A 25252-nucleotide genomic window follows, 5' to 3' on the forward strand; every position below is an offset into this window, starting at 1 on the left:
CAGGCAGCGGGGCACCAGGCCCACTTCCTCGGGAGATGGAGGGAGAGGGAGAGGGAGGGAGAGAGAATGGGGGGGGGAGAGAGAGAGAGAAGGAGGCTGGTACAAACTTCAGTCTGAGACGTTTCATCTCTTGAGACACAAACTGTTCTCTCATCAGTTCACTTCTGATCTGACTCTCTCAGTTCATCGTCTATTCGTCTCTCTCTCTCTCGCTCTCTCGCCCGCTCTCTCTCTGCATAGAATCTGAATCCCTCTCGACCTCGGTTGGGCTTTGGATACTTTTGGTTGTACCGCAGGACTCAAACTGGTGACTAAACAACCGCTGAAACAACTGGAAGAACATTTTACAAACACATCATAAAGCAAACTTCTGCTGCCACTGGCTGCTGAGGATCAGTTGAAGGGGAAAAAGGTGCCTTGCTCAACGGGACTTCAACAGCAGCTGCTGAGGAAGACGAGAGCACCAACTTTGCAGAGACTTTATTATCCAGTAGTTCCCTGCCTCTGCTTCTTAAAACAGGTAAAGTGAGTGAATACATGTCCATGAGGTGTTTTTTAAAACTTTTTAACTTTATTTCTGAGCCTCAGTCAAAAAGTGACAAAAGTATACATTTCCAGCATTTGTATTTTATTCAGTTTTCACTTAATCAGGCAAATTCTAACCCTGTCATAATGACGACTCCTCTAAAACGGTGTTTCTACTGTGAGTCTTAAAACTCAAACTTATGAAACTTCTCTTTCATCCACTAATCAGTCTTGCACGGATTGAAGCCGACAGAGTAACTTTCAGTCCTAAAAGACATTATTAAACAAACATGAGGAAATCACAGCCCATTGTCCTGTAGTCGTGATCAGGAAGAAGCTGCACTTCATCAATTAGAGGAATCAAATTAATTTACAGTTAATTAAGACAGTGACAGATAAATCGAGTTTCACATGATTTAAAAAGTTTAATAAAGGCTCCATTTAGGTTTAGAGATTAATCTAAACTATGTTGAGATGATTGCATCTATGTTTTCAGCTTCTACCAATTACAAATGTTTCTGGATATAAAGTGTTAGTGTATTACGAGCTTCACAGATTAACTTTACCAGCCCACATATTGTGTGCAGGTTTTTAAAAGAAGACTTATTATAGTCATTTTCATATATATTTAAAAAATATCAAAAGTAGTGTATCTGTAGAGTCTTAGTACTTTGATGTTGACACAATATTAATGGTGCACGTTATAAATAAAGTTTATAATCAGATTAAAAGCTTCCTCACGTCAAAGAAAAAAAGGATTTATCATTTTAAAAAGCTGCAAAGGAAAGAGAGAGAGCTCCTCCTGTGTGTGTGTGTGTGTGTGTGTGTGTGTGTGTGTGTGTGTGTGTGTGTACAGACATCTTTGTGAGGACCAGTTAGGTGGTTAGGGCTTTGGGCTGGAAAATGCCTTATGCATACAAGGGTGTGTGTGTGTGTGTGTTTGTGTGTGTGTGTGGTTGTGTGTGTGTGTTATCAGAACAGGATGCAGAACAATACTGAGTGCTGGATAGTGGGCGCACATACAGAGGACACCCACTGATGTGATGCCCCCCCCCCCCCCCGCCCTCCCCATACCCTTACCAATATAAATTTCCAACCGACCATGAGCCTAAAACCAAATCTTAACCCTAAAAACATTTGTAGTTGATGAAAATTATGGATTCAAATCACAATGTGTCCTCACAACAATAGAAAAACATGCAGGATGGACGCACATACAATCTCACACACACACTAACACAACTTATTTCCTACTTTCGCTTGACCTTTGTCAAGCGAAGTCTATACAAGGAAGTAATATTGTTATTAATTATGCTGGGGGCACTTGAAAACAATGTAAATACACACACACATGCACACACACACTCACAGAGTTCGTTCGAATCCTTTTGGGTTTCACAAAAACAGGATGGGAGGGTCATTTCAGGGATATACTTAAAAAGTAGAAAATATGTGATCAGATTTTAAACTCTCTAGTTTTTCTCCCTGAAGTCAGATTATAACTTCTTCATCTGAAATGAATGAGTGTTTGCACCGAGCAGCTTCCGACACAGGGAAGAGGATGAAACACAAAGTGACTTCATCTCTAAATGACCGGAACGGTGAAATGATGAGTGACACGTGCTCTGTGGTCTGAGAGATGACAAACTCGCCCTCTGATGAAAATGTGTTACGCTTATTGTGACCGTGTCCGCTGGGGGATTGACCTTTAACAACATGATCATATTCCAGTGGCTTATTTAGTGTGTAACCAAGCGATAATGTGTTAGGCAGCTCCCTTTCTAAACTGTTAGAAAAAGACACAATTGGGTAAGTTTTCTGGATATTTTACAGGAACCTGGCAGGAGCATGAGACTCGGACATTTGCGTTGTCCCATAAGTTCCCTCTATAGGAGAGCTGGATGATTTTAGTCTCTCACTTCTTCACACACTCAGAGAGAGATTGTTGATTTCAGGAAGTTGTCAAACGTTTCAGACACAACTCTTCATAATCCAATGTGAGAAAGACACAAGAGCTCGTTGAGGGGTTTCCCAATATCGACTGTTATCATCAATCATTGTTGTCATCTTCCATGTGTACATTTCCATCATGCGTTAGAAATGTTGTTGTGATTGGAAATGTTCCTGCTGTATTCTCACAGGGGCTCAAACAAAAACGTTGTCACACATTTAAAATCAGGAGCAACCGACTCCGACGTTGATGTTCTCATCTCCTGCAGAAAAGGTCGAGAACTTGTGTCCAGAGCATTGAAACTGATTCAGCTAAAACGTCTATAAGAGAGACTTCATTATCGGTAGTGACGTTAAAGCAGCAGATTTACCTCAGGGAGGTTATTCGTTGGATCTTTTTTGGTCGCGGCAGCAACGTGAGCTTCAAAACAACCTTTTGTTGTCAGGAACAAGGTTCGAGTCTCTGCACCAGCACCTTCAAATGTGATCAGTTCAGCACGAGGAGTCGCTTTGAAGCTGATCCCCGTGTCTCTTTAATTTTAGACACACGTAAAGTGGGAGAATGGAGTCAGCTGCACCAACATGCAAATTCATCAACCACAGACTTGTGATGTTGTGTTACCGCTTCAAGGAGACAAGAGTCATCTGAAGGGACAATAACGTGTCTGTTGGAGTGGTCGCTGCGACAGTCTTTGATGTAGGGAACTGGTTAGAGACCACAGCTTCTGGGGGGGGGGAACCAGTGGAAGAGTGACGCTGACTGGAAAAGGACTGACATATCTAAAATCCATCTTCTACTAAAGATGAATCGATTCTGCAAACTGATGTGTGTTAGATGTTGAGGAGAACACTCCAGGCCGGAGGGAGCTTTTTTCAGGATGTGTAATAATCCTTTTGCCACACCTGCATGTAGATCTATTTTATAGCATCTTTAGAATTTAGGATTAAACTGGTCTGAAGTTGAGTTTGGATGCAGCTTCTCTTTGACCATAAGGAGAAGCAGTACAGGTAATGGCAGAAGGGTGGATGGATGTGAGGTTAATTATTTGCAGGGCCATTGGTCTCTATCAGGTGTCATCCTAGTTTTAATTTGAAAAATCCTTTTCTTCAGTGACTCATTCAAACACTTTTTTAATTCCAAGTCTGATCTGTTTTTTCTGACCAGACTTGCTCAGTGTTGTTTGGAATGAACAGCCAGACTGTAGACTCATAGTCTTGTTTGTACTATTTATATATTAGTGTGTGTGTGTGTGTGTGTGTGTGTGTGGTAGGCAGCAGTGTTTACAGTGCACGTCCACTTTTTCCTTCCCCAGAGACAGACTGAGAGGGAGTGTGGGAACTCAGAGTGAAACCAAACTGAGACATGGGCACAGACATATTTATTAATGGGCTCAGGGCCTTGGTGCAGGGAGGGTCACAGGATCAAGATAAGAGAGACACACACACACACACACACACACACACACACACACACGCACACACACACACACACACTCACACACACACACACACACGCGCGCACACACACACACACACACAAACACACACACACACCATGGTTAGTGGTCCGGTTGCAAACTACAGATTTTTCTCTGGTTCGTTTACGTCAAAGTTTAGTGAAAGTTTTTGACAAGTATCAAGAAACATTTGACAAAGAAAATGCACCTGACAAGAAACTTCTATAATAATCTTGTGAAAATAGAACTGGGGTAAATAAGAGGGAGTTGTGTGCAGTTGCTGATGCTGCATCTCTTATCGGATCCTGTTCTCTAAAGGTTGTGTTCTCTCTGTTCCTCAGGTGAGTCTGGTTCCTGAGTTCTGCTGAGAGATCATCAGTTGAGAAGTGAAAAAAGAAAATCTGTGCTGATCCATAATCAGACATGGCCGACTGGAGCCTACTGGGAAACTTCCTCGAGGAAGTACAGGAGCATTCTACCTCTGTTGGCAAGGTACAACACAGGAACACAGAAACACACAAACACACACTCCACATGTTTAAAGTAGAGTTAAACAAACATATACACAGTGGATATAAATAAAACATTCTTATATCTCCAAATGATCCAGTTTATTTTGAGTGCACCAGCTGCCAGTTTTATAATAAACTGATTTAAGGTTTATGCTACTGCACAACATTTGTATAACTTGATGATAAACTAAAATAATGCCTTTTTCTGACCCTTTTCAAACTCAATTCTTATTTAAAGCTTCCTTAGTTAGTTCCATAAAATTTGAATTATCTTCTATCCCATATTGTTTGGTCCTACGGTTTTGTCTCTGCTCCACAGGTGTGGCTGACCGTCCTGTTTATCTTCCGCATCCTGGTACTGGGGACGGCCGCTGAGTCGTCCTGGGGAGATGAGCAGGAGGATTTCAACTGTGACACCGAACAGCCGGGATGCGAGAACGTGTGTTACGACCGAGCGTTCCCCATCGCACACATACGATACTGGGTAACACACTACACAACCTAATATCATGTGATGTGATGACGTTAACCCTGATGGGAGCTGTGGGGATAATGGATTCTTACTGGGATGAAAATCCTAATAACAACAATACAACATCAACATCTGCCAGTGGCCAGAGGCATCATGTTCTGGGTCGTTCATCTATTCTTGTGAACAACAGACAGGGAGATTCAGACCAGTGTGGTCTACAGTTATTATTGCTCAAATTTAAAATACGTCATCAGTGTACTGTGCTTTATTCATGTTTTTTAATATCGTGAGTAGAAATATTGGTTGTAAGAAGTTGTAAGAACTTATATAACACTAGTTTTTAAGTTTCATTAGCTTCCTTCCCTGCAGCCACTGGTTTCTGATTTTTTTCATTTTGGGGACAGTGCTGGTTTTCAAAGTTAGAACTGCAGCTTAGAATGTGTCTCTATTCAATACAGCTCAATATTCAGTCCTGTTGATGGGGGGATCCTTTTAAATAGGCTTAATTGTTGCACAAGTTAATGGGCCCCTGTAAAATATACACAGGGATTAGTGTTAATAACCTCCTGCACAACTGTTTGTTTATTCCTTTAATTTAGTTGTCAATTCTAAATGTGTCTGATGTCCTCCCAGGTGCTCCAGATCGTGTTTGTGTCCACGCCCAGTCTCATCTACATGGGCCACGCTATGCACACCGTCCGCAGAGAGGAGAAGAGGAGGAGCAGGGAGGATGAGGAGGAAGAGGAAAGTGATGGAGACGAGGACCCTGGAGGGGGTGAAGGAGGAGGAAGAGAGAAACACAGGGGTCGAGGAGAGAAGGACGACGATAAGGACAAGAGGGACAGTCCGCTGACGGGTCGGGTTCGTCTGAGGGGGGCGCTGCTGCAGACGTACATCCTGAGTATTCTGATACGAAGCATCCTGGAGGTGAATAGTACTTATTACTGTTGAATCTGTGCAGCTTTTAAGCCTCTTCTAGTACTTGTACTTCTCATAGAACCTGAAATCAGAACTCACTGTGACTCTTCCTCCATTCAGGTGGTGTTTCTGTGTCTCCAGTACTTCTTGTATGGAATCTTCCTCCATCCTCTGTATGTCTGCAAGGTAAGAACATAAACCTGAATCAGTTTGATTTAATTCTATGATAAAAACATATTCAGGCCTTCACTCATTCTTCCTCTCCCTCCCTCCCTCCCTCTCTCTCTCTTCTCCCTCTCTCTCTTCTCCCTCTCTCTCAGGCGTGGCCATGTCCTCACCCTGTGAACTGTTACGTGTCCCGACCGACAGAGAAGAACGTCTTCATCGTGTTCATGCTGGCGGTGTCGGCCGTCTCTCTGGCCCTCAGCGTGCTGGAGCTGCATCACCTGGCGTGGAGACACTGCTGCAGGTGGGAGCGTTGTGTGTTCACACACCCACACACCTCCTTCTGAGGACACACAACTCTATACCACCCAGTCAGCTCTGGTTCTTGAGCTGGTTCTGGTCAGGACTTGGTTTCAATCAAGGACATTTTCTTAACGTTACACAACTAAGGCAATAGGGAAGTAAACAGTTGTATCAGAGAAGTGGAGTCAGGAACACAAAACTAGTTTAAATGGTGTCATCTGTTGTCCAGTTGCAGATCTTTGTGGTTGTTTTTCTTGTCTTTGTCTTCTTTAACGTCTTGTATTTGTTTGATGTAGTTGTGTGTCTCTTTAGAGTCATTTAGAATCTGATCTGTTTGTGATATTGTGTCTTTGAGATCAATTAGCATCGCATGTGTGTGTTTTGTGTGTTTCAACTGAGAGTTTTGACTTTTGTTTCATGCAGGGGCCCTGATTGTAGCTTAATCAGCAACAGAAGCATGAAATCAGTCTTTGTTTGACTCAACATGAGAAGTACAATAGAATGTGTGTGTCCTTGACAGGAGCTTTGTGAAGTCAGATAAAATAAATCTGATGATATGATCATTGTTATCTTAGGTTTGGACTTGAAGACTTAAAACTCCGAACAGAAAGCCTGTGTTACAAACTGGGAGGAGAGACAGGGAAAAGCTAATGAACACATACTGGTATTTGCATCTAGGACCCAGTGTTTTAACAGTATGAACCCTGCTAGGGACTGAAGATCAGGATATTCATTTGAACTATTTAAACATTTATTCAAGTATTATAGGTTATCATATGCAGAACGACAGCTATGATGCAAGAAGCAGGAGTCAACCTGGTCAAACTGAATTCCATCAGCTGTTGGAATCAGACTTCTGGGTTCTGCAGGAGCACAGGTGTATTCTTATAAATACTCTATGTCGTCCTAATTAAATCTTTATGGTGAGCTTGTATCATGTCTTTGAACTAAAAGTCTGAAACTCTGTGTTCTAGGCAGATGTACTACGCGAGGAAGGCCATCACTCCAGCTAAGACCTCTCTGGCCCGACAGCTCTCTCTGTCTCCTCCACCTCCGTCCCCCCCTCTTCCAGACTTCACCCAGTGCATGATCGGCTCCTCTCACTTCCTGCCGATGCCCTTCCCAACCCACCGCCTGGCCAACCAACAGAACTCAGAGAACATGGCCACGGAGAAGAACAAGATAGCTGCCGCGGTGGAGGAGGTGAACCTGCTCCAGATGAGCTGCTACTCGCCCGGGTGGCAGACGGCGGGCACACCTCAGAGCCAAGATGGAGGCTACCTGAGGGTCGACACCGACCGCTACGGCCCCGGGAGCAGGGACATGAGCTGCCCTCAGACACAGAGCGGCGGGCCGGAGGGGCTGCTGCTCTGCTCCAACGGAGGGCTCTGTCAGAAAGACAGACGCAGGTTCAGTAAAACCAGCGGAACAAGCAGCCGGACGAGAGCGGACGACCTCTCCGTTTAGAGAACAGAAGCAGAAACAGACAAATCCAACTTCTCATTAAAAGAACAGATATATTTTACCCTTTTTAACCTGCTGCCATGCTCATCATACACTAGCGTCTCATCCAAAACAGCTGCAGGCGTCACAACCTTCCTGTTTGAGTGAAAACTTCACCCTGGGACTATTGGACCTCATGCTGCCATTGAAGTCCGAGACAAACCTGAAACCAAACAGAAACCTACAGATGTTTAACAAAAGAAGCGTAAAGATTGTTTCTAACAATGTGCACAGACTTAGACGACCTGGACAATCTGAAAATCAACAGGTTGAGATCCTGGATGGAGACTGTGGACGAGATGAGACTCGATTCCTACTTCTTCTTTACCCAAATGTCGTCATTGGGAAACACACAAGTGAATCTGAAGACCTAGGTTTTGAACATGCACATCACTCAAAGTGTTTGACTTGATCTGCTCATTGTCTGCACCAGCGGAGCCAGACTATGTCAGACCTGGTCCAACCAGATCTCCAGTGTTAAAGAACCACAGAAAACTCCAATGTCAGTAAGTTGGTAATTACAGAAAGTGAGATTTAAACTGGGCTGTAATCACGATCAACCATCAGGTGCTGTGGTTTCCTTATAATTCCCTGAAGCAAACCTGCTCTGCTGAGTCATTTACCTGAGAAGAATCATATGATTCATGAGAGAGGTTTCAGGACACATGTTAATATCTTGGGTTACGTCCTCATCACAATTTAAGTAAAGCCTATTAAATGTTTAAAGGATTTTCCAAGAGTCATCGCTGGTGCTGTAAAGCAAACTGTTATTTCTTGGCTGTTCTGTTAAATCTGATTATCTTATTAGTATTATCATTGTTCAGCCCCACTGGATCAGTGGATATGAATATGAATCACACAAACTATAATTTTCATTCAGTTTTTAAGAGATGTTCAATTTCCACATAAATGTACTGCGTTGTTTTGTGACAGTTTTGATGATAACAGTGAATTTCTTCTTTACTGTACTGTGGTCATTTCTCTTTATGTCACTGAACACATCACTGAATGATTTGTGTTCATGTTGCAATATTTACAAGAACTTTATTACTATGAATTACAACTCTAAATTGTTTGGTATTTCCTATATTGTGGTTTTATATTTATTATTCTACTCAAATAATGAGAATGTGTTTATGTTTAAAAAGCTTTGCAGATAAAAAAAAGTGTTTGTTCATTCTGTCTCGGAAATTATGTAAACTCACAGGCAGCTTCATAAAAATAGAAATGCAGATAGATAGATAGATAGATAGATATATATTGAGAGAGAGAGAGAGAGAGAGAGATAGATAGATAGATAGATAGATAGATAGATAGATAGATAGATAGATAGATAGATAGATAGATAGATAGATAGATAGATAGATAGAGAGAGGTAGGTAGGTAGGTAGGTAGGTAGGTAGGTAGGTAGGTAGATAGATAGATAGATAGATAGATAGATAGATAGATAGATAGATAGATAGATAGATAGATAGATAGATAGATAGATAGATAGATAGATACATAGATACATAGATACATAGATACATAGATACATAGATACATAGATACATAGATACATAGATACATAGATATCTATCTATGATAGATAGACAGCTAGATAGCTAGATAGCTAGATAGATAGATAGATAGATAGATAGATAGATAGATAGATAGATAGATAGATAGATAGATAGATAGATAGATAGATAGACAGCTAGATAGATAGATAGACGCACGGCTGCAGTGTGTTTCAGGGCCAAACCACCTGCCAACTCACTTCCTGTTGTTTTTACAGTGAGGTGGTTCAGTCCAGTGGTTTCCATGATGACAGGGGACTTCAATGATGGACAGTCTGAGAAATGACGATAAGTTGGTCAACACAATTCTGGGGAATAACCAAAATGAATCCTCCCACGTTCCCACGGTAAAGTTTTCCCAAATAAGGTCATCTGAAAATATCTGGAATGTTTGGGAACTGAAGCTCTGAAGGATTTTCTATTTTCTTTCTCAGACAGGTTCGGACACGACACTCAGGAAAAACATGTGTAAGTTCACACAGGGTCAGATGTGTAAATACAAGTGCTGGACAAGAGGTCAGCTCAGCAATCAGAGTAGTGGTATAAAATATATAAAGAATTACACTAAATATGTTAAGATAAAATAGAGCTCAAAATAAATCCAATCAGAAAATATATTACTTAGTGACAAGCGTATTAATATGTGTTTGTGTTTGTTGTACCATAGTTTACAGGTTGTGTTCGTCTAATACACAACTTTTGTTTCATTTGTTTATCTTTAGATATATATTTATATTTGTTTTCGGATCTCATTCGACTCTCATGGCATACTCCCAATAACCTTTTATTATTATTATGCTCTCGTGATCAATAAAGATGAAGAATGTTTAACAATATAATAATATATATCTCTCTCTCTATCTATAAAATACATTAGTGACATTAAAGATGTTATAATAAACTGTGATCTTTGCTGCAGAGGCTGAAAAACAGGATCAACAAAATGTAAAAACTCAACTATACTGTAGACAGCAGCGCTCTCTTGTGGCCAAATATGTTATTCCAGTCCTCCAGGATCTACAAAATAAGTATCTATCATCTATCTCTCTATCTATCTATCTATCTATCTATCTATCTATCTATCTATCTATCTATCTATCTATCTATCTATCTATCTATCTATCTATCTATCTATCTATCTATCTATCTAGCTATATATCTGTATATCTATATATCAATATCTATCTATCATCTATATATCAATATCTATCTATCATCTATCTATCTCTCTATCTATCTCTCTATCTATCTATCTATCTATCTATCTATCTATCTATCTATCTATCTATCTATCTATCTATCTATCTATCTATCTATCTCTCTCTCTATCTATCTATCTATCTCTCTATCTATCATCTATCTATCTCTCTATCTATCTGTATATCTATCTATCTATCTTTCTATCTATCTATCTATATATCTATCTATCTATAAAATACATTAGTGACATTAAATATTTAATAATAAACTGTGATCTTTGCTGCAGAGGCTGAAAAACAGGATCCACAAAATGTAGAGTATACAAATTCAACTATACTGTAGACAGCAGCGCTCTCTTCTGGCCAAATATGTTATTGCAGTCCTCCAGGATCCAGGATCTACAACGTAAGTATCTATAATCTCTCTATCTATCTCTCTATCTATCTCTCTATCTCTCTATCTATCTATCTATCTATCTATCTATCTATCTATCTATCTATCTATCTATCTATCTATCTATCTATCTATCTCTCTATCTCTCTATCTATCTATCTATCTATCCATCTATCCATCTATCTATCTCTCTATCTCTCTATCTATCTCTCATATATATATATATACAGTACATTCTGTTATAACTCACAAGGCCTGATACACACACACTGACGTCTGTGTTGTCTATACAAACTGTGTCATATGAGTGCACACACACAGCTGTTTATCATTCATGACATGCTTCAGGATCATGTGTCGGCTGTATTTATATCCCATGGTTTGCATATGTGTGTGTGTGTTTCTACTTGTCTATCAAACTTTGGTATTAAACCATCGTTGCGAGGACATTTTGTATGTTTGTGTTTCTGGTTATGTGACTTTCTCTAAATGTCCCCATGTCATGTGGAGTAAATTCCACGAGTTTGGAGAACAGTCGACCTAATGACCTCGGCCGTGTGTAGCCAGGCAGCCTGTGAGAGTCACATGATTCAGGTCTCAACAGGTCTGTCGACTGGACTGTGATCGAAGGGAAACGTGACCGAGCGCGAGGCCTGAGCTGCCCTCAGCCGCTTCACCTCCTAGAAAGACCTCATGAGCACTAGAGGAGAATTATGTAACACTGCCACTGTATCACTACACGACCTGGAGCAGTGCCCCAGGTGATGACATCTGCTCCACGTTCTCACACGAGGGCAGAAAGTGTCCATGGCTTTGCAGCGAGACTCAGTCTGTCCAGTTATAATCAACTGAAGTGTTTCTAAACTGGAAGCAATGAAGACTTCAAAGTGTTTTTTGTCCTGTAACAGACTATAGAGGATCTGTTTTACCTTCAAACACTGAAAAATCAAGCTGATCCAAATAGAAACTGGACCTAGGGAATTTAAATGTGATTTCTTGAGGGAGTGAAGTGTTATTCTGGTTCGCTAAAAAATCAATAGAAATATTGAAAAACTGCCCAATTTTACAACATTTAAGAAAACTAGATCATCTAGACAGGTAAAAATATATCCTCTCTCAAAGATACTCAGCACTTGTGTAAGTTTCCCAAATAAATCCACATATCTGTTAAAGAAATCTTAGTGTTATTAACTGAACATGTAAGCATTTTAACATCAGGTTCTGAATATTAATGTTTAGAATATTTACTCAGGTATTACACGAATAAAACACAACCAGGTTTGTTAACATTTCTGAATGTCTGCATTTAATTGATCCTCCATCCATCCTTTCCGCAGCCACACAAAATAGCCACCACATGGTAATATAGAGTATGTGCATATACAGTACATTGCTGTGTGTACACTGATAGGAAGCAACCTCATTAAAATACTTTACATACTGAGTCTGTCCTGCTACAGTAAAATAAGTTAAAACAATTTCCTTTAGGCCTGTGAAACCAGGTTAATAACAGAAACCTTCCTTCGCTCCAGATGTTGACCTATGCAGTTTACTCTAGAGAATACAGTCGCTCCACAACATTTGTTCGGCACGGTGATTTTATGCCAGCTGATTTCACACAGCAGGTATCACAGCATGGTGGGGGGTGGTATTAAAGAAATCAATATACACAGCATTCATATTCTATAATTCTTAGCTGGAAAGAGTCAAATCTTGTCTGGGACTAAATGTTGCATCAGTGGAATCTGGGGAGGATTCATGGCAGGTGGGAGTTTCTGACGGCTGAGGTTAAAAGAGAGACGAGACAGAAAGGATAAAATTCACTGTCTGTCGTTGTAAAAAGCCTGAAACTCCACCTGTCACGAAACGAGGAGCAGAACAAGTGTCAGCACCAGTTTATCAACAGATCCGCAAAATTCCTCTTTATCTCTCTGATGTTAATATTAGATGATTGCGCTGCTCGCAGAAAGTACCATCCACATGTTGTCATTGAAAACAGTGATGAGAGCCTGAGAGATCAGGCGACCTATCTTAGCTAGCAAATTTAAATTAAACGATTGGTTATAAGTTAAAAATCGATTCACACAGAAAATAAAACAACAAACTAGTTTTATGCTTCGTCACTTGAACAACTGCTTTGAATTCACTGGCTAACAGGAAGTCCCACTTCTCTAACTGTACACAACATTAAATTAGTTCCATGCAAATGACAAAACATAAAACCAGTTTTACCATGGGCAAGCCTACAAATGAACAAAAAGACAGTAAAATGGCGTTAAATATTCTGGTTTTAGTGACGGGTTCATGACGTCGCAGATTTCAGGTACGCAACGAGGTCCGCGCGCTCTCCCTTCTTCTTGATGCCAGCGAAGATCATTTTGGTTCCTGGAATGTACTTCTTGGGGTTTTCCAGGTACTGCATCAAAGTGTCCTCGCCCCACACGATACCTGGAGAAAGACGGATAATAAGTGATGATCAGCAACGGGACTTTTCATTCAGGGCAACTCAGAGAGATCAGAGATCCACGTGAGCAGGGAGCAGAAATCAGGAGTCGAAGTTCAACCAATTGGAACTTTTAAAGCACTCGAGTACAAACTGATAATGTTAGTGATGAAATGAAAAGTCAAGCCATCTATGAAACTTAAACCACAATGCTGGTAACTGAATAAGTATGTAGTTAACATTTAGCATCTAACTTGACCAACATTTAGTTGTTTCAGCTTCTCTAATGCAGGTGATTATTATTCATTATTTCAATAGAATCTATCAGTTATTTAAAAACATAGTCCCTAATTAAATATTTATGAATGCTTAAAACAAATTGTTATGTCAAGAGCTTCAACTAATGACTGTTTTCATTTTTCTATTACTCCGCCAATTATCATCTTGATTTATTAATTAGATCAAAAATAAACCACATGTTATATTTTCAAACAAACCAAGGTAAGATCTTCAAATGTTTACAACAGTTCACTATCATGCTTCATATCTGAGACGCTACAAACAACAAAGTCACATGTGCTTAAAATAATGACAAAATTATAGATGATCAATTAACAGTTAATAAAAACACTGACTTATGAATCACCTTCTCGATGCAGCTGATTGAACAATTTCTACTTTGCGCTAAATTCATTCTATAAACTTTTTTAGAGATGTTCCACAGTTTTGTAGTTTTCATGCCCTCAATCAGTTCCCAGGAGATAAGTGTGTTACTCGGGTGAACTGACCTTTACTCTTGTTGGCATCTGTATACGAGTAGCCCTCTGCCTGGCCGGTCTTGCGTCCGAACAGACCCCAGAGGTTGGGGCCTACCTTGTGCTTGCCCCCTTCCTCTACTGTGTGGCACTGGGCACACTTCTGGACAAACGCCTTCTTTCCCTTGGCAATGTCTCCCATCGTCAGCTGGATGGAAAACAGAAGGAAGAAGAAAAGATTTAAAAAGCAGAAAAGACAAGAGATGTGAGAGTAGATCCATGTACAACTGTGGCTCTGCTATTCATAGACCCCGGATGAGGCAGGAAGCTCATCAACGGCTGCAGTTTGACCAAGGCCCGAGCTGTGAAGGGCGTTTGAGGTGAACACTTTATCTGCACCTGTAGCTCGACTCTCTCTACTTTCGAACAATCCTGACTTTGACCTTTGAGCTGGTTGGCATCGAGCAGAGGTCGTTCCAGGGAAAAAGGACTACACCCACCCTAAAACACACACGTTAGCATAGCCTCCATTGCACCACTGCTTTAACAGGGCCTCATTCTTACAGGCACATAAATAATGCTCGAGGTAATAACTGATTTAATAAGAGTGCTTATATCTAATGAGGAGCTAACACACATGTTTAAAGAGGACTCAGCTGATGACAGTGTCAGTGATATGGGTGCAACAGTAAAATATGCTCCTCCTGCGTATTATGTCCTCACGTGACCGCAAGTATGACTCAACTACTACGTTATTAAAGCACCCTACGTTAGCTTGTTAGCTTGTTAGGTGTCGTTCGGTAGTTTAGATGGGTACAAATTACGTAAGGGGGGGGGGGGGGGGTATTTTAGCAGGTGTACAAGTTTTGGCGCAACACCACCGGCGTCCTCCTCCGTCCTCACGCGACCTCTCCCGCGGCAGGAGGAGTCGTGACGTGAGGGGGAGCCCAGCGACTGGAATCCGTTTATAACACATTCAACATGGAGGAACTCTGCGTTTAAATAAGTCTCTATTAAACATCCAAGCAACCAGAGGAGCAGGGAGCGGCCATCAGGGCAGGAGACCCGTAGCGTCACCGCCATTCTCTGGGTCAGGCCGTTATATCAAGCGCTTATAATAGAGAGGACTGTTAGCTTAAGTACCACCGGTAGCCCCCCCATACCCACCTCCCCCTCCTCGACTTAACATGGCGGGCTGCACCAAGGACACACACACACAGCTTCTCTCCTCCACTGACTCACAACCCGCATAACACACATTACATTTCAGACGGTTTCTGTTTGACCCGGCTAACGAGGCTGGAAGCTAGCTTAGACAAACTGTTAGCCGGGGATATGTCGCCCTCCCCCGGGTCAAGGATGCCTCAATGACGGGAGCGAGTGAAGACGGCTGCGGCTTCCCCGCGTCCTCGAGGACACCGGGGAGCGTCCGATGGAAGTTCAGATATTATCAGAGAGGAAGAAGAAGAAGGACCATTATGCTAATTTGTTCAAAACGCAACAGGGAGCCATCCACCAACATGGCTGTTAGCTTAACGCCACCGCCGCGGTTCAAGCATCGTTTCCGGGGATAAACCCCACAAGCCCTCGGTCTGCCGCCGGAGAGGGAAGAGGAGGAACGTACCTGTGAGTTTAGAACGAGTGTCTGTGAAGAGTCTCCGGTGATCAGTGGCTCCTCGGTGCGGATCCTCTCTCTCTCTCTCTGGGCGAGTGGCGGTCGTAAAGAAGGTCACTGCGCTTTACACTTACCGGCTCTTGACGTCACCCGCCGGTGTCACGTGCCCGCCGCGCTCTCCTCAGCACCGTGACGTAGAGCACGTAGGAAAGCAGGGGCCGCGTCACATTTCCTGGAAGACTCGTCCACTTGTCTTTCTTTAAATTTAATGAGCAAATCAATTTACTTCAGCAGATTTAATAATCAAATACACATTTCAAGGTTTGAGTCCGAATAGAGTCAAGTTGTTGAACTTTGTGTGTCACTGGTTCCTTCCTAGGTCCGAGGGAGAGGAGACGAGGAAGCTAGGGAAGGAGGTGTCAAGTGTGTTTTGGGACGTGTCCCCCCCATCTCCTCGCATGCCCCCAGATTCCGTTAAGTAGTAAAATCCAGCTGCTGAAGCGGCCTTACAAGGACACAATAGGTTGAATACTTCAACCTTTTGTCATTGGTATTGTGGAAAAATATGAATCTATACACAAGCTTTGTCTTTTTTTTATGTCTTTATCAATTTATATTTTATTATTTATATATATTTCACAGAGTTTGAAGATAGAAAAGTATAGAAGAGAAAGCTGTATTGTCAGTGTGCAGGATACAATGAGACTGACAGTGCTCCACCAGTTTAGTGCATCTAAAATTTATAACCACTACACATTTATTCATTAGCAGCCACAACCATGCAAATAAATATTAATGGACTTAAACTATCCACATACTCTCTTCTTGGTTATAGGTGCTTCAATGTGGTGTTGGAAATCATTCCTGAGGAATTATTAATATTTATAGGTCCAGTATCCTCATAACAGACGAGTCACAATATTGTGATGATACATGTCCTCACCTGAACTGTGAAACTTGAATCTTCCTATAGATCATTGGTCAGCAACCTTTACTATCAAAAGAGCCCATTCGCCCCCTCTTGCCCCAAATAAAACTTGACTGGAGCCGCAAAATATATTCGATAACACAGCTTGTACAGTTATAAGTATAAAGGAATGTATATAGTTAAACTCAGTGTTGTGCCAGTTTACACTTCAAATTAAATTTTGAATTAAGTTCTCGGTTTCAGAACTGAATTAGTTCACTTTCATTTGTTTCATTTTATATTCATTAGGATGATTTAGGAGACGAACTGACGATCATGTGTTATTAATCGATGGTAAACATTTCTTAATGTTTAAATGCTCCGCCCCGGGGTGGTATGATTTCTCTGAAGGAGGATGCAGCCAGAGGGTCAAAGTACAGAAACCCAGACACGGTGTGACTCGGTGTGTTGGTGAATAAATGAAGCAGCTGCTCCAGGAAAGCTGAAGTGTGTTAGTTAGGTTCAAATCAACCTGATATCTGAAACATGTCCAGTATGTGTTGAACTCGAGGTCAAGTTCCTCTTTATTTACTGTGATCGTGTCGGGATCAGTCGCTGGAGAAGCTTTTGACTCGTTTACTGTTCGTTTGTCTTTATGACTTTAGCTTCGGTTATTAGGAGTTCACCAGGTTTCAGGCCTGTTCTTCAGTAACAGACACGGAGGAGCGGAGACCCGGTTGTTCGGTGAGTAAACTCGTGTTTTCTTAATACTTGACAGGTTTTACCTCCACATGTGGGGGAGGGGAGCTCTGTTCAGTCACTTTCGGTTTGCGTGGCACACTGTTTACTATGGAACTTACAGTCTGTGAGTCTACAGTCTGAACTCTGCATATCTGCATAGGAATATTTGTATATATCAGATTCCAAATATGGTTACAATAAAAATACATTGGGCCACTTTCACAGTTTTGCTCTTTAATTTTCTTAGTTATTCTGCAGTAAAAACACACAAATCTTTTTCTCAGCATAGTCATAGACACTACGCACAGGAATCCATTCGAAGTCACTTATAACCTATTAAGGGATATTTTTAATCAGCTTCCAAATATGGTAACAATATTAACTTTACTGCAGTCAGAGATCGTAGCTGCAGAGTCTGAACCTCAGCGGCTCTGACTCGGTGTCATGAGTCCAACCAGCTGTTAACCTGTCTCTTCTTCCATTGATCCACATTCAGTTCTCACAGAATGAAAGAAAGATGTCTGCGTTCAAGTCTCTGGTTGTGTGGATCCTCATCATGTGGACTTTCACCACAGCAGGTACGTGAAATCTCATCTTACTCAGAAATCACAGGTTCTGTTTGAATGTAGTACTTTGTTAAGGCATGTATTCATTTAATTAAATTAAAAAATCTTTTAGGTGGAAAAATAAAAGGTTAAATAATATGGTTAAGTGTGCACGCCCTCATATTACTGGTGATGTGGCTGTGTTCAGAATCACATCACATTCAAACTCATGTTAAATAGTTATCAGTATCCTGCCATCATTTTCAGTGACTCTGATTAATCCCAAATAAAGTTCAGATGTTCTAGGAGGATTTTCCAGACATTTTCTGAGTTGCATCTTAAAGCAAAAGCTCGGGTTCACAGAGATCTTCCAAAGCATCAGAGGGATCTCATTGTTGAAAGGTATCAGTCAGGAGAAGGGTACAAAATAATTGTATCTCCTGACTGATACCAGGAATGCCTCGTGTGGCAGGAGGTTGTTTTTGTGAAAGCAGCTCAGATGAAACTACTGTATGTTAACTGTCAACAGCCAAACAGACAGACAGTTCCATCAGGATATTTACATTCACAATCCGTCTGTGAGCAAATGCTCTAACTGAACTTTGAGAAAAGCTTCTATTCACCACAGTTGATCCTGAACTGGTTATTTTTTTTACCCGGTGTCTCACAGATGATGAGGTCTCCTGCGTTTTAGAGGAGAGCTGCATCTTACCCTGCAGTTTTCAACCTGGTCCAGACCCAGTCATCCACTGGATGCAGGTGGAACCAGGGAACACTCGTGTCCACTCCTACAACGGTGACAGAGACCAGTTTGATCACCAGAGCGAGCGCTTCAGAGGCCGGACATCGCTGTTCACAGATCAGATCTCCAGTGGAAATGCTTCGTTAAGGCTGACGGGGCTGCAGCTTCAGGACCAGGGACGATACGAGTGTTACACCAGCACCCTCACTGGAGCCGGCAAGTCGTCATTTGTCAACCTGAGAGCAGATGGTAAAGAAACTCAGTGAAAACAGAACACAAATAATAGAAATGATATTTGTCTCTTATTGCTGTTACCTTGTTTAACATGTGTACTGTTCAGTTGAGTTGAAGCTGATACTTAAGCATTGGACGTCTCGTTGCTTGCCGGCACCATTAGCTCTTTCAAAAATAGTTAGTCACTAAAGTGCAATGAATCCTGGGACAGGTTGGACGGGGACGTCTTCATGCTCAGTCTTCAAATGCAGCCCCTGAGTTGAGACACAGCTGATGTCAGCAGCACCACATAATAGCTCATATGTGACGTGTTAAATAATAAGCACAATATGTCAAATTAATGAAGAGCTCCACAGTGCATGAGGCAAAGATGATCAATGAGTTGTAAAAGAGAAATGTCTTGCAGCTCCGGTGCGTCACGTGGACATTGAGCAGGTGGAGGACAGCTTCACCTGCCGCTCAGAGGGGATCTACCCCGAGCCGCAGCTCACCTGGTCCACCAGGCCTCCGTCCAACTTCACCCTTCAGAGCCAAACCACAGTGAAGGAGACGGAGCAGCAGCTCTATGAGATCAGCAGCACAGTGACACTGTCAGACAGAGACACTGTTCTGATCTGCAGCATCAGCACTCGCCATGGCAGGAGGAGCGCAGTGTGGTATCAACCCAGTACGTTGAATCTGCTCTATGGAACTGAACCTTTGCTTGTTTCACCTACTGCTGCATATTTATATCTGCTCCTACAGATAACTTACATTTATATCAATGCTGATTCTCAATCTTTACTTTGTTTGTTTCTTTGTCTGCTGAACAGATTTCCACTAAACTAGTTGTGAGGATGGAACGTGGGTCACAGGTCACTCAGTAGAGCTCAGACCTCCACAAGGCCCAACTGTCTCCTTATGAAACCACATTGAAATTCACCAGGCCCAAGATCTGCACCAAATTTCACACACTCATAAATATCAGTCCTCTAAATTTGTCAGATTGTTTCTTCACCTTCATCAGTTATTCGCAGGGAAATCAATGAAAATGTTGAAAAACGTCCTCTCTCACAATGGTAATGTGAAAAACAACAAATCCTGGATCCACACAAACATGTGAAAAGTTCTTCTCTGAGCCTGACCCATAACACACCTTCCTGCCAAGTGTCATGGAAATCTGTCCAGTAGTTGTTGTGTAATGTTGCTTAAAGCCCAACAAACAAATGGAGCATTGAACAGATCCATTCGTTTTCTTTCTTTAACATTGGACCTTTCTGGACATTTTCCCTGAGAGGACTGATGTGTGTGAGATGAGGTGCAGCTTGAATTGACTGTTGGGCCTTGGAGGAGATATCAGCTCCACTGAGTGACCTTCTAGTTCAGTTCATCATTCCAAGGCCACACCCTCCTCCACATGAATCATTCTGATGATAGAAAATGTTCAGAAAGTCTCATCAGAGCCTGAAACCACATTCTGACAACGATGATATTATTTGATCCCTTTTCTTTTCAGCTCCTGTCCGTGTGTTACCATTTAAAACCACAACAATCCACTGCACTGCTCCAAACACCAAACCCCCGACACATTGCGTGTGGAAATTCAACCGCAGGCAGATAATTGTGAACCAGACCGGGGTCGACGGCCTCCACAGCGTCTCAGAGCAGTGGAGGCAGCAGGTGGAGGATGTGTCAGCGTCAGGCAGCCTCACGCTGCACCACTTATCTTCAGATCACCAGGGAACGTTCACCTGTGAACTCAGTAGTGAAGAGGAGACGCATTTCATCAACAGCTACGTGACGATAGACAAAGGTAAGATCCCATGAGATGAGAACTGATTGATGAAATCCTCAGAGCGACTGTCAGACCTGAGGCTGGTGCAGTGAGTCCTGGTTCCTCCTGGTGGAGCAGATCCCCCAGGGCTCCGTCCTCCAGCTCCTCAGGAGCATCATGTCCACATGTTGTCAGGAGAACATACAGGAACGAGGAGGCCACACACACACACACACACAAAAACACACACACACACACACACACACACACACACACGCACACAACACTTTACACTGAAGACACATCACTGCACTTTGTTGATGCTACAGTTCACTCTCTGAATTACATGTTTTTCAGGTTTAGTTGCAGCAGCTGTGGTCGTAGTACTACTCGTTGTGTTTGTAGCATCCGGAGCTAGAGCAGGATTCTTCTGCTTCAGAAGACGAAAGGTAAATATTAATACTTACAATAATTCTGCTGTTCATTTATTATGTGATGTTTCTTCTAATTATTATTTCTTTTGAACAAACCCAAAACAGATCATCTACAATCAGATGCTTCAGAGGACACATTTACAGTAAGTTTACTGTTTATTCTGAACTGAGAATTACAATATTCTGCTCTAAAGAATAACCCTGTTGTCATGGAGATGCTGTAAACTACTTTATTCTTGTCACGTTGCTCTAACAGCTTCATCTCAGCTGCATCAGCAGACACATCCTAAAGCTTCAGCTTCTGAGAGTTCGTTGAAAACCATATCGATATTAGAGTGGAAAAAAATCTGATACCGATATAACGGCCAATCAATTTATGAAAAAGATTTAACAATGATTCCTAAGATGTCGTTATCAAACCATTACTGCAAAGAAATGTAACTGAGACTTGATATTTTACAGTTCAACCATGAACTGTATTATTAATAACACAAATATAAAAAACTAAATTAAGAAATTAAAATGTCTTCAACTGGCTGAATAATCGAGTGGTGACTGAAATCTGCATCCAAACTACTTGAGGCCTCCTGAGGTCACCTGTCTCACTCCTACAGACAAAGAGTTCAGTCCTTATCACACACAATGGAAGTGATGACTGACAGCTGGAGAACTAATGTTCAATATGTACTTATATACAAGGTAATATTCATAATTATGACCACATTCAAGTCAAAGCCTTTGTAAAAACATTGTGCAGTAGCAGAACTCGGCATAACATTGTTGGACTTAGAAGATAAAGATTGAACAGATGCTGTAAATATGAATTAATATTAATGTGAATATTGTGAATTGAACAGATAAAGTTGCACAACTGCATTTTATATATTTAGGCTTGTGCATTCAGCCTTTAATAGAAATTATAAAATTCATAAATATAAGTGTGACCCTCCTAAGTGGGGTTTTGGAAGGTGTGTGTGTGTGTGTGTGTGCGTGTGTGTGTGTGTGAGAGTAGGATATGAGGATGATGGTTCCTGTCATGTTGCATTCACAATAATATGAGGTCACTGTGAACTTTGACCTTTGCCCACTGAAATCTAATCAGTTTATCTTTGAGTCCAACTGGTCAAAATGTGAAGAAATCCTCTAAAGACAGACTTGAGACTTCAACAGGCCATGCACATGTTGTGTGACCTTGACCTTTGACCTTTGACCACCTGATCTAATGAGTTCCTCTTTTAGTCTGAAGCACAAACGCTTGAACCAAATCTGAAGGATTCTCTTGAGGAGTTTTTAACATGTTCATGAGGCAAAGAGGGGATTTAACAGGGTGAGGGTCACATGATCACGTTTTGTATGAGTTTTTTGTTTTCTGATTTTATTTTAACAGATATTTTCCTTTAATTACAGAGTCGCTGGTTATGAACTCTCAAAGACTCGGTGTAAAGTCTTGGCCTCAGTTCTGAAGTCAGACTCCTCACTTCTGATAGAACTGGATCTGAGGGACAATGAGCTGAAGGAATCAAGAGTGAAGCTGCTGTGTTCTGGACTGGAGAGTCCAAACTGTCGACTGGAGACTCTGAGGTCCTTAAATCCTTCTTCACTTTTCAGACTCTCTTTCTTATTGGGTCATTATTTATTTAAATTGTCTCAGTTCTGCTCTGCTCACTGTCCCTCAGTCATCTGTCACTCACCCAGCCTGATCACTAAGAAAGTGTCAGTAAATAACATGTGGACTGAGGCCGAGCACTGGTCCTCCTCAGGTTTTCAAAATAAGACACATTTTTATTGAAACACGTTGGACAAGTATAGAAACAAACAGGAAGTGAGTGTCAGGAGCCATCCCTACTTTAAACAGTGTTTAATTACACAAACCTGCTCAGTGACCAACACACAGAGAAGAAGCTGATGAATGAAACAATGGTCCAACAGGTCTGATCTGATGTTTATCTTCAGTTCACAGACTGGACTGAGGTCAGCAGCATGTTGAGAGTCTGTGTTGACATGATGACGATCCACAACAACAGGAGGACACATTCAAATATTCATATTTTTTTATACAGGTTGGAAAGATGCAGACTGTCAAAGATCAGCTGTTCTTCTCTGGCTTCAGCTCTGAGCTCTAACCCTTCTCACCTGAGAGAACTGGATCTGAGCTTCAACGACCTGCAGGACTCAGGAGTGGAGGAGCTGTGTGGTTTTCTACAGAGTGCAACCTGTCGACTGGAGACTCTGAGGTCAGACATCATGTTTTAATGTTAAAGGTTCAGTGTAAATATAATGTATATATTTAAATATAAAGTATATAAATATAAATGGCTCATTCTAAAGTAAAGAAAACAACAGTTGGTATAATTCAGATGAAGCTAGTGAAAACATCTCTAGGATTCTTTTCTATTCAGTTTCTAACAATGGATCCTTTCACCTGAATCGTCCACACTGGAGCTTTAAGGTCAAAGGTCAGAACATGTGTTCCTAACAGTGAACACTGACACTGAGCTGAGAGATGTTTGTAGAATGAGCGCTGAGGACAGAGTCAGGCTCAATGTGACTGAAGTTTTACTGACAGAGAAACAATCAAATGCTGGACAATGTGTACATGTAATGTTTCTGTGGAAGCTAACCAGAACTTGTCCCGGTGGTCCTGTGGACTGACTTTCAGGACTTACACGGGGTCGTCCACGCCTTTATCTTTTCACCAGTAGATCTCTGTCCCGCCCTGTACACACGTGTTCCTCAGGCTCCCTGCACCACTTTCAACTGGTCAAACTGCTGCTCAGATCATCACCACTTCAAGAAAACATGATCATATAACTGCTCGCCCTTTCACACATCAACTGTGGAACATGTTCTGACAAGTGGGTCGGACATTTTGTGGAACAGAAGCAGCAGCAGGAGATTGTCCAGGTCCGACTCGTTCACAGCAACAGGAACATGGGGGAACATTCAGACGAGGGGCGGAGCCAAAACACATATCTCCATGATAACCATGGTTATGTTAAATTATGTTAAGTTAGAGATTCACTGTGAAGGAGTTAGTGACGTCTCCAGGTGTCGTACATGTGAAAGTAGTCCACTTGCTCACGTGTACGACTCCTGAACATGTCCAGCAAGATATTTAGAGAAATCTAGTGGTGAAGTTACATATTACAAACAACTGAACCCCGAGGACACGAGGACTTTCAAGCTGTTTTCAGTCATGAACTCTGTAAAATAGTGTCTGGACATTTTCTGGAGTTTGACTTTCACATATGAAGAACGGGTGGAGCAGCAGGAGGCCGGACATGACGTATAAATCCTGCTGTGCAAAGATCAGTGTTGTTGTTTACAGCTCATCCACACCGGCGTCGGCCCTCATCACCAACAGCTCTGGAATCTCCTCGTGTTTTCAAGTTGACGTCTTCGTCTTCTACGTGTACGGCTCCTCTTCTTCATCCTGAGATATTTGTGTTCTTCCAGTGTCACGTCAGTCACGTGTTAGAAACCTCATCAACACGTCCACTCGCTCTCTGTGAATCCTCTGGACATTCACCTGCTCTATTCTCACATGGACTCACCCAGAAACTTTATTAGGAGGCTGCAGGAAAAGCTCCAGAAAATGTCAAGAACAACTTGACTCAGACTTCAGGTCTGAAAACAGAGACAGTGATGTCAAGTCAAAGTCCTTTATTTTCACACATGAACTCAGTTTAATTTACAGTTAAGTTTTATTCTTTATCCAGGTTGAAGTGCTGCAGTCTGTCAGAGATCAGCTGTTCTTCTCTGGCTTCAGCTCTGAGGTCAAACCCCTCTCATCTGAGAGAACTGGATCTGAGTAGAAACAACGACCTGCAGGACTCAGGAGTGGAGGAGCTGTGTGGTTTTCTACAGAGTCCAACCTGTCTACTGGAGACTCTGAGGTCAGTTCACTGACTTACTTTTGTAGATCTCATATCGATAATACAGCATTTATACACAATCTATTTAATTTAATTCTAATTTGACATAATTCCTCTTTATACATAACATGAATCCATTCATTAATTAATCTGTGACATTTTAAATATTCAGCTACTTGTTAAAACACTGAGTTTAGCTCTAGATTTCCTAAACTGATCTTCAGGAAAGAGACCAGGTCCAAATAATCTAT

General features: G+C 41.7%; 4 protein-coding genes across 5 annotated transcripts in view; 3 read left to right on the top strand and 1 right to left on the bottom strand.

The window, feature by feature from the left end:
• Nucleotides 1-25252, top strand: part of LOC133966169 (uncharacterized) — a 61277-nt gene that overhangs the window by 33379 nt on the left and 2646 nt on the right. Inside the window, exons 8-12 of the mRNA XM_062400952.1 lie at nt 21050-21141; nt 21232-21269; nt 22534-22707; nt 23187-23360; nt 24846-25022. Coding sequence (XP_062256936.1) covers nt 21050-21141; nt 21232-21269; nt 22534-22707; nt 23187-23360; nt 24846-25022 — 655 coding nt within the window. The remainder of the gene's footprint in view (nt 1-21049; nt 21142-21231; nt 21270-22533; nt 22708-23186; nt 23361-24845; nt 25023-25252) is intronic.
• Nucleotides 190-8956, top strand: LOC133966692 (gap junction alpha-5 protein-like). The gene is made up of 7 exons (XM_062401717.1): nt 190-520; nt 4274-4424; nt 4764-4928; nt 5550-5843; nt 5955-6020; nt 6155-6303; nt 7277-8956. The coding sequence occupies exons 2-7, from the start codon at nt 4356-4358 to the stop codon at nt 7767-7769; spliced, it is 1236 nt and encodes a 411-aa protein (XP_062257701.1). The 5' UTR covers nt 190-520; nt 4274-4355; the 3' UTR covers nt 7770-8956.
• On the bottom strand, nt 12237-15938 carry LOC133966364 (cytochrome c). Its single transcript, XM_062401273.1, has 3 exons — nt 15780-15938; nt 14189-14363; nt 12237-13405 (listed from the first exon to the last, which is right to left on the bottom strand). Exons 2-3 carry the CDS (start codon nt 14355-14357, stop codon nt 13260-13262), a joined length of 315 nt encoding a protein of 104 aa, XP_062257257.1. The 5' UTR covers nt 14358-14363; nt 15780-15938; the 3' UTR covers nt 12237-13259.
• Nucleotides 17094-21025, top strand: LOC133966171 (V-set domain-containing T-cell activation inhibitor 1-like). 2 transcript variants are annotated; one of them, XM_062400956.1, is made up of 5 exons: nt 17094-17421; nt 17915-17996; nt 18634-18954; nt 19346-19606; nt 20435-21025. In XM_062400956.1, the coding sequence occupies exons 2-5, from the start codon at nt 17936-17938 to the stop codon at nt 20743-20745; spliced, it is 954 nt and encodes a 317-aa protein (XP_062256940.1). In that variant the 5' UTR covers nt 17094-17421; nt 17915-17935; the 3' UTR covers nt 20746-21025. The 2 variants fall into 2 exon arrangements, with proteins under 2 accessions (XP_062256940.1, XP_062256941.1); XM_062400957.1 differs by lacking the exon at nt 20435-21025 and adding an exon at nt 19752-19777 and having other exon boundaries at nt 17124-17421.

This window comes from Platichthys flesus, chromosome 12 (assembly GCF_949316205.1).
Source record: "Platichthys flesus chromosome 12, fPlaFle2.1, whole genome shotgun sequence".
NCBI classification, from domain to species: domain Eukaryota; kingdom Metazoa; phylum Chordata; class Actinopteri; order Pleuronectiformes; family Pleuronectidae; genus Platichthys; species Platichthys flesus.